Source organism: Podarcis erhardii, assembly GCF_964252035.2.
Source record: "Podarcis erhardii genome assembly, chromosome: 6".
Classification (NCBI taxonomy): domain Eukaryota; kingdom Metazoa; phylum Chordata; class Lepidosauria; order Squamata; family Lacertidae; genus Podarcis; species Podarcis erhardii.
In genome coordinates, this window is record NC_138510.1 from 5,061,194 (window position 1) to 5,071,009 (window position 9,816).

Below are 9,816 nucleotides of genomic sequence, written 5' to 3' on the forward strand. Positions count from 1 at the left end.
TAAGAGCTGTTCGATAGTGGAATTTGCTGCCAAGGAGTGTGGTGGAGTCTCCTTCTTTGGAGGTCTTTAAGTAGAGGCTTGACAACCATATGTCAGGAGTGCTCTGATGGTGTTTCCTGCTTGGCAGGGGGTTGGACTCGATGGCCCTTGTGGTCTCTTCCAACTCTAGGATTCTATGATTCTATGAAGCCACCACACACCTTCACATTATTAATATCACTTTTGCCATGACTCATATCTATTTGCCATCAAATGCCCAGGTAAAATGGAACGTTATTACATTTCTCCTGAATAAGAGAGATTTACCTCACCAGGAGTTCTTTCTGCACATGGATCCCAAGTCTGAAAAGGCCCTGTCCCAGGTCAGCACTAACCATGCATTATGAACTGTTAGCATGAAACATTTTAAAGAATTAACAATTAAAATAAATGAATAAACAATAGGGGGTATGAAGCACTGATAAGGGAAATGGAAAATACAGTGGTACCTTGGGTTAAGAACTTAATTCGTTCTGGAGGTCTATTCTTAACCTGAAACTGTTCTTAACCTGAAGACCACTTTAGCTAATGGGGCCTCATGCTGCCGCCGCTCCGCCGCCATGTGATTTCTGTTCTCATCCTGAAGCAAAGTTCTTAACACGAGGTAATATTTCTGAGTTAGCGGAGTCTGTAACCTGAAGAGTCTGTAACCTGAAGCGTATGTAACCTGAAGCGTATGTAACCTGAGGTACCACTGTAATAATAATACAGTTGTGCTGGCGCGACAGAGGCAACAGGGATAGCTACAGGCACATGGGGTCGACCCGCCCAAAGGTGGCAACTGTGGGAGAAAATTCATTTCTAAGGGATCAATACAGAGGCTCAAACCAGATTATCAGACTTTTATTGAGTAATGCATTACAGGACAGAGTTCAAAAGAGTCTGTGAGAGCCCTCCATCATCTTGGCTGTTTCATCCTCTAGCCAGCTTTCTCCTGCCCTTTCTGCCACCCAGCACCTCACCATCACTTCACCCAAACATAGTCCTTTCAAACACTTATTCAACCCAAGCAGTCAGTTAGGCTCCCTCTAAACTGGCCCCCTCCCCACCCCCCGGTATAAGCCTTAATGATCATGAGATTTGTTGAATTTCTGCATCGTGACATTTTGGAACCAGGCGATGAGTCAAATAGATAACATTTCTGACCCAGTCAAAACAAAACAAATTCCTTCCAGTAGCACCTTAAAGACCAACTAAGTCAGTTCTTGGTATGAGTATCTGAAGAAGTGTGCATGCACACGAGTATCTGAAGAAGTGTGCATGCACACGAAAGCTCATACCAAGAACTGACTTAGTTGGTCTTTAAGGTGCTACTGGAAGGAATTTGTTTTGTTTTGACTATGGCAGACCAACACGGCTACCTATCTGTAACTGGAACTATTTCTGACCCAAACTCTGGAGGTAGCCTTATTGAATTTTCATACAAATGAAAGCCAAGAGCTGGTGAACAAACATTTAACTGTAATTTTGTTGATGGGAGCATGTCTTAGCATGGCTAAGGGCAAGTTCTGGAAAGACCTCAAGGGAGCTCCCGTAGCACCCTGCTCCCAGAGAGCTTAGCAAATAACCCTCGTGGAGAAATAAACACAAAACCTGAAACTAACCAGAGGAGTAAAACACAAGGGGGCATTCGCCAGAGAATGGTGGAACTTCATTGTATTCACAAACACACTGGAAGATGAAAGGCGTACGCCCGTTTGTGGGATAGTGTAACAAACAGCTATATTTATTTGCTTCTTGCTATAATACAACTTGCTTCTACTGCAAGTGAATAACTAGGTTTGCGTGGTGGTGTCTCCAGGAAAAAACCCCTGAAAGAGTTGATTAGGTGTTAATAATTTCTGTTGCTCCAGTATAAGGGGCACCAGCTTCTGAAATGGTGGAAAATCACAATAAAGAACACGGGGTGGGGAATGAAAAATATCCCTGAAAACAGTTTCTAATCTAATTCAGATACACAACAGGATAAACATCTCCAGGGAAAAGACTTGTTGAGAAAAGGAGGACTTCAGCGGGCGCAGAAATGGCACTAGGGAGGGTATCTTTATGATACATGATGGAAGGAAGTTTCAAAAGGTAGCTGGCACCATTCCCACATTGTGCAGAGTGGATTCCAAGGTATCCTGGCCCCAGCTGCATAGGTCTTTGTTCACCTTGAGATGTAGACAAGTTCTAGGACGGTCTCCACCAGCTCCTGTCCCTCTGTTTCTCAGGTTTCTCTTGCCACGTTATTTTTTGAGGAAACGGTATAAGAGGAAAGGGACAAGAACAATAAGCTTGTTGGCCAGAATAAGTCCGATAAAAAGATTGAAGGACAGCAGAGAATGATCTGCAAGGGAAAAGACAGGAGATTAACCACCAAGAAAAGCTTTGGCCCAACAGCAAGGGGAGCCTCTGTCCAAAGACTCTGGCAAGGTAATATTCAGAGAATATACAGATCAACTTGTAAGAGTTTACACAGAAATTCATAGCTGCCTTGCTCATTTCAAAGTTCCAAAGCACTCCGCGTGTCATTATTCCTATTAACAGTGCATTTTTTTAAAAAACAACAACAAACTGTAATATTCAGAGAACTTACAAAATGTTAAAGGCAGTAAGAGCAAGCTGCTCGTTCATAGGGCTGCTATACGTCTGAGTTTTCCTGGTCACATCTGGGATTCATTCTTTTAAAAATAGCGCTGAGTGGGGTAGGAATTTCTGGAAAAATGTCTGGGAAAACTGGGAAGTGGGCAACCCATGTCAAAAGGGAAGATTTCTTTGGCGAATTTCCTTAAAAATAGCTGAAAATCTAAGCGTTTAAAAAAAGCTAAACAAATTGTGCACTGTGATTGGAGAGTGTTGGGTGACTGGAACCTCCTCCTTTCCTGGTGTCCTCCTTATATGGTGTTTTTCTGCAACACTTTGGAGGCTGGCTTTTTGTGAGCCCGAGGTTAGCCTGAACTTTGAATTGATCCCGCTGCTTCAGACCAATCCAAAACTACCTTGAACCTGCAACCTTGGCATTATCAGCACCATGTTCTAACCAGGGGTCAGCAAACATTTTCAGCAGGGGGCCACTGCCCCTCAGACCTTGTGGGGGCCCCAACTATATTGGGGGGGGGGGGAATGAACGAATTTCTATGCCCCGCAAATAACCCAGAGATGCATTTTTTTTAATTAAAGGTTTTCTTGATTTACAAAAGTATGTGCAATGTCTCTCTCTCATATTTCCCCACCCCCCATGTAACATTTTTACAAATCAGTTTCATTTGTTGAGACATTAGGAAGAAAAGGGGGAAAGAGGTGGAGGGGGGAAGATGGGTGGGGGTCAGGTCAGGTGGTGATGTTTCTATTTTACTTAATATATGTAGGGTTTGGTGTCAGTGTTGCTTGTGCAGGTTCTTTGCTGTTCACTTGTGTTCCTTTGGTGCTGAGAGAGGTTGGGGTTGGCCTAGGGTGTGGTTGTTCATTTGTGGCTGGCTGTGGTGGTCTTTGTTTTCGTGTGTGAGTGGGGTGGGTGGGTGTTTTGGATCAGGTTAGCCATATTGATTCGTATGCTGTTGGTGGATTTTTATTGTTGTCTTGTTGGGCTGTGTGTGAAGAGATGCATTCGAAATAAAAGCACACATTCTCCTCATGTAAAAACACGCTGATTCTTGGATCATCTGCAGGCCGGATTTAGAAGGCGATTGGGCTGGATCCGGCCCCCGGGCCTTAGTTTGCCTATCCCTGCTCTAACCAGCTTGATCCAGGGTGAAAATCAATAGTAAAAAAGACTCCTTCATCAGCCCCCACTGTTCTTCATAAGAGAGAGATGCTCTTTGCCCCTCTCCCTCTTCCCTCAAATGCCCAAATAATTAACTGATCAATTAGGAAATCAGACCAGGCTGGGGGTGGAGTGAAGCCCACCTATTCCCATGGAATAAAGACCCAGGTATGTTGCGCTGTGGGTTAAACCACAGAGCCTAGGGCTTGCCGATCAGAAGGTCGGCAGTTCAAATCCCCGCAACGGAGTGAGCTCCTGTTGCTCGGTCCCTGCTCCTGCCAACCTAGCAGTTCGAAAGCACGTCAAAGTGCAAGTAGATAAATAGGTACCGCTCCGGCGGGAAGGTAAACGGTGTTTCCGTGCGCTGCTCTGGTTCGCCAGAAGAGGCTTAGTCATGCTGGCCACATGACCCGGAAGCTGTACGCCGGCTCCATCGGCCAGTAAGGCAAGATGAGCGCCGCAACCCCAGAGTCGGCCACAACTGGACCTAATGGTCAGGGGTCCCTTTACCTTTACCTTTATGTTGCAGGCATCCTGAGAAAGGGACTCCTCCAGGCCACACCTTTATCGGTCCCATTTTGCCCACTGCTTGCATTTTTCTCCCTGGCTGAAATGTGGCCTTGAGCTGCAATTGTGCCTCTTACTGGCCTGTTATATTTCACATTTTTATTATTTTCATTATTACTTTATTTGCATTTTAAAAGTTATTAGATTTATATACCGCCCGTCATCAAAAGATCTCAGGTTGGATCCCAAGTTTAAAATACAAGATTAAAGGACAAATAAATAGTTAAACCGGAAGCAACAAAATAATACCCCCCCCCAAAAAAAATAATAATTAAAAGGGTTAGAATATTAATCAGAGAAACATTTTGTGGCTCCATCCACTGTTCTTTCTTTTTTAAGTCTGACCTTCATTAGAGACCTATGCTCACAATATGGAACTTTTGTATTGAGGGGGAATTTTTTCCCTCCTTGGGGGCAAAGAGAATTTGAGGGATACTTACCAATCACGGAAACCTCAGTGCCCACTCCCGATTTCAATTCTGTTTCTTGGGATCCTGCCCTGTACTTGACACAGTAATAGGTCCCGGCATCCTCAGGTCGGATGTTGCTGATGCGGATGCTGAAGTCTGTTTCTGATCCGGGAACAACCCTGGTCACGCGGGAGGGATATGGTGCTCTTTCACTGTAAATGGTGGGCTGGTTTCTGCCCAAGCCCTTGTGCCATTTCACGCCTCCTGGTGGACCATTTCCACTTACTGTACACGTCAGAGTGAGGGTCTCTCCTACTGACACACACAAGGGTCCTGGGGCCTGAAGAACTTCAAAATCTTGGCCTTTGGCACCTGCAACAAAATGAATGGCTTGTATCCAACACTGTGTGCGAGTGAAACTGACTTCCACCCATGCGGCGGTACTTAATATTCTCCTCTTCTCCTTGCCGCCCCTGAGTGCCCTCAAAATCTGTTCTGGGGGGTTAGAGCAGGATTTAAGGGTCCACGAGGGGCTGCAGTGGAAGAAGAGGAAAGCGAAATCCCACTGCATGAGCAGATGTCCTCTCACATTTGTTTGTTTGTTTTCCAATATGCCCCCAATAACAGACAAATCAAAACAATAACAATTAATTCCCAAACTATACAATTATCAAAATGCCAATCAACTTCCAGTTAATACATTTCAGTTAAAGTGACCCCCTGCACGTTGGTTTGGGTGCATTTCCAATCTTATATCACTGCGTTCCATCATCTTAATTAATGTCAGTTACATTTCAGTTATAATAATAATCCCTTAGTCAACAGCTACATAATTAATGATTTCTATTCGTGATGTTGCAATATACACGGAAGTCAAACTATTATCTTTAATCTGCCCTGCATGTGAAACTGTTAGGTCCATGGATATACCTTCTGTCCATTTACAGTGTTTGTTGTTTTTGAATGGCGGTGAGGCAGGAATTACTCTGTCTTTCCAACACAGTCTTGACCTCCCCCTCCCCCTTCTTTCTTCATTTCAGATCACACGCAGTTTCCATTTTTGCCTGTCAATATCAATATTGCTCCAACGTCCCTTCCTCACTTGCAAATATATTTTTATCTTATATCTTATATTCTGGAGAGGGTTGCTTAATCATAAATATATAAAATAAGTAAATGATGGGCTTCCCTCTCTCCAAAAGACTCTCACACCGAAGAAAATCTTATCTCAGTTCAAACCTTTGATCCATGTAGCTGGTATATTCCGCAGTATGTTGTTGCAACCCTTTCCCATCATGCGTTGATACTTTAAAGCCAATTAAAAGGCAAATTAAATGAAGAACCTCTGTTTCTTAATGGTGGCGTTGGAGGGTTTTCGCCAGGCGAAGTGCTTTTGCACTCAGTGCCTCCCTGCCTCTCGCATTCCATGCTGGAGCGAGAGCCAGGTACCGAGAAGAACTGTGAGTGAAGCAAATTCCCTGGGGGAGAATTTGCAAGGATGATTTATCCTCAGCCGTCCTTGTTTTTTGTTTGCTGACGATCCCCCACTGTCGTGGGGGCTGCCTCCATCAAGGCAGGCAGGACCGGAAGCCCACAATGATGCATTTAATTCAGGGAATGAAAATGGGGAAACAGAGGCAAGATGAAGGACAACACAGCCCTGCTCACCTCAGTTCTTCTCAAAAGCATTTCACTAGAGGTGCATGATTTATGCAATTATTTCATCTCCAATACACATGGCACTCCTATTTCAGATTAGCTGGTAATAATAATTTTTACCTCCCCTTTTTTCTGTTTTTTAAAATCTCTCTCATTTTAGCAGCTGTTACCAAGTACTGCCAAATACTACTTGCTACTGCATCCCTTCTTTCTCCCAAATAGTGTTCCTTATATTGAGGGAGGTGATTATTTAATGCTGCAAATATATTGATGTGAAATGTTCAGCAAATAATTGAATATTCAGATAATAAATCAGCATGAAACCTGTTCATAGAGGATAATTGATTTTTTGGGAGAATCGGGGGGGTGGGGGGGTAGGGAATGGTTTCAACGCTAATCACAGTCCTCTAGCATGGATATTTTGTTTGAAAAGCTGGAAGTCAGTGATAAAAAAACAACAGAACAAAGACAAAGATATAAATTCTCCCCAATACTGCCTTGTGTTTTATTATTTGTTACATTTAAAGCAGTAATGGGGAACATTTGGAAAGGGGGCATTCAAACCAACCAAATGAGCTTTTCAGGCACAGTAGGAGATAAAAAATTCTGACTTGCAAAATGCAGGAAGTGTTGCAATTCTTCTTCGAAAAGAGGCAGAAGAGAGAATCAATGTCCAATTTCTGATTTTCATGGAAATGCAAATTCAATAATGCAAACTCTGGAGACTTTGTGATATGCAAAGTAACTTTAGGTAAAGGTAAAGGAACCCCTGACCATTAGGTCCAGTCGTGACCGACTCTGGGGTTGCGGCGCTCATCTCGCTTTCTTGGCCGAGGGAGCCGGCGTACAGCTTCCGGGTTATGTGACCAGCATAACTAAGCCACTTCTGGCGAACCAGAGCAGTGCACGGAAATACCGTTTACCTTCCCGCCGGAGCGGTACCTATTTATCTACTTGCACTTTGACGTGCTTTCGAACTGCTAGCTTGGCAGGAGCAGAGACCAAGCAACGGGAGCTCACCCCGTCACGGGGATTCGAACCTCCGACCTTCTGATTGGCAAGTTCTAGGCTCTGTGGTTTAACCCACAGCGCCACTTGCGTCCCTTACATCATTAAACACTGGTTTCCCCAAATTTTCCACCTTTGGGCGTGTCCACCACAAGTGCTTTTAGCTGCCCCCTCTCTCCAGCACATAGATGTAGTATGTTTCGAGAACATGTTGCAGAAACACCCTCCCACACACAATAAAACAGTAGCCTGCGGGGCCCTTTAACAAGGAGGAAACAAATAGCACTGTGGATATGAGGAACACATTGGTGCAAGGCAAGACAGAACCCATGTCAGAAGACCGAGTAGGTGGTCACGGGAAAGTCACCCTGCCTGAGATGGTGTTGTTCATCTGGGACAAGCCAGTTTCTAATGTCTCTAAGAGAATTTAAATCAAGCATATAATAAAGGACCATGGCTTTTGAAGGAGGCAAGGTCTATTTCTGCTGGCTCTCACATCAGGCTCAGCAGTGTTAGGAACCTGCAGGGGTGTCTGCTGTCGGACCCTAGGGCAGCCTTGCCCTTGTGCGCTATGTCCTTGCTTGGCCACTTGCCCTCTTGGACCAAGAAAGGAGGGGCAACTTCCATTCCCTGTCCAACTTTCAGTGCTTTTTGAATATCTATACTGGGTTCTGTCAATAAGCATCACATGAACATATATCAGCAATATCTGGAGGACCACAAGTTCCCCATCCCTGGAGGATAGGAGTCTAAAGGAAAGCTCATTTGCTAAGATTTAGGAGGAGGAACTAACAGCTTTGCCCTTCCTTCTACAGAGCATCCCTTACTTTGCCTCACACTATTCTCTATTATTATGATTATTAAGTCACAAATGTGACCCAAAGCTACATAGAAACACTCTCTAATCGCTCAGATCAATTACGAGAAACACAACCATCAAAAATATCTACAAATACAAGGTGGGTCTTACAGATCCTGTTCCACTAAAAAAAAGTCTGAAACCTTACAACTTCAAGGCCAAAAGCCCGGGTCACAAAGCAGAGCATTCCACAAATGGGGAGCCACCACTGAAAAGGCCCCTCATAACATAGGCGCTCCCGTAATAGAGGCACACAGAGAAGGACCTTGGATGACTGCTGCAGGCTCCCTATATTTTCTTGCTACACTGAGGCTCACCAACCTGGTGCCGTCCATAGCCAATTCCCATATATCTTGGGGGCACCAGAGTGGCAGATTCTGGAAAGCTATGGGTTATACTGGACTTTACTGTAGCTAAAACCCTGAGCAAGCCTGCAAGTTCAGTGTCTACCTTTAAACACTCACCCAGCATTTGCAGGAGAAGGAGCAGCAGAAATGAACGAGGGGGCCCAGAGAACGATCTTGAGGCAGTCATCAGGAGGGCAGAAAAGAACCCCTTCAGTGCTCTGTCTGGCATCATCTCATTTCCCGTCAGATGTTGCCTCTGTAGAAGTAAGGGCAAAGCTGTTAGTTCCTCCTAAATCTTAGCAAATGGACTTTCCGTTGGACTCCTATCCTCCAGGCATGGGGAACTTGTTGTCCAGATATTGCTGATATATGCTCATGTGATGCTTATTGACAGAACCCAGTATAGATATTCAAAAAGCATTGAAAGTTGGACAGGCAATGGAAGTTGCAACTCAATGTGCTTTAGGTTGACACTGGGTTTCAGGACACTGACTGACCAAACCCAAAGAGGGCTCACTAATGGTTCCTCATCGTCCTGGAGAAAAGCGACAAGTGGGGTGTTGCAGGGTTCTGTCCTGAGCCCATTGTTGTCCAGTGTCTTTATAAATAACATGGATGAAGGAATTGGGGGGATGCTTATCAAATTTGCAGGTGACAGCAAACAGGGAGGGGTCGCTAATGCTGCAGAAGACAGAATCGAGATGGCCTGAAACTTGCACCTTCGTGGGGGCCCCTTGACAACCAGAAACAAGATCTGGGTAAAGTAAAGGTAAAGGACCCCTGACCATTAGGTCCAGTTGTGCCCGACTCTGGGGTTGCTGCGCTCATCTCTCTTTACAGGCCGAGGGAGCCGGCGTTTGTCTGCAAACAGTTTTTCCAGGTCATGTGGCCAGCATGACTAAGCCACTTCTGGCGCAACAGAATACTGAAACCAGAGCAGTGCATGGAAACACCGTTTACCTTTTGTGCTGGTCCCGGGGGGGGGGCGGGGGAGTACCATGCGGCGTGGTCCGTGTCTGGTCTGAGGCTGGGAGTTGGGCGTGGTCAGGAACTCTGGCAGAAAGCAGGACAGGGTGCTGGCAGGAATAGGTAACCAACGATGTTGCTCCCACAACCTGGGACTGGGAGGGCTGGCCTTTATCTCCTCTGAGGCATAGGGCAGTCCTGGTCCACAGGTGACTC

General features: G+C 45.2%; 1 protein-coding gene across 1 annotated transcript; it reads right to left on the minus strand.

Moving 5' to 3' along the window:
* Positions 1–1,440: 1,440 nt before the first annotated feature.
* On the minus strand, positions 1,441–8,917 carry LOC309345101 (signal-regulatory protein beta-1-like). Its single transcript, XM_081868157.1, has 3 exons — positions 8,752–8,917; positions 4,792–5,133; positions 1,441–2,368 (listed from the first exon to the last, which is right to left on the minus strand). The coding sequence occupies exons 1-3, from the start codon at positions 8,864–8,866 to the stop codon at positions 2,268–2,270; spliced, it is 558 nt and encodes a 185-aa protein (XP_081724283.1). The 5' UTR covers positions 8,867–8,917; the 3' UTR covers positions 1,441–2,267.
* Positions 8,918–9,816: the final 899 nt, after the last annotated feature.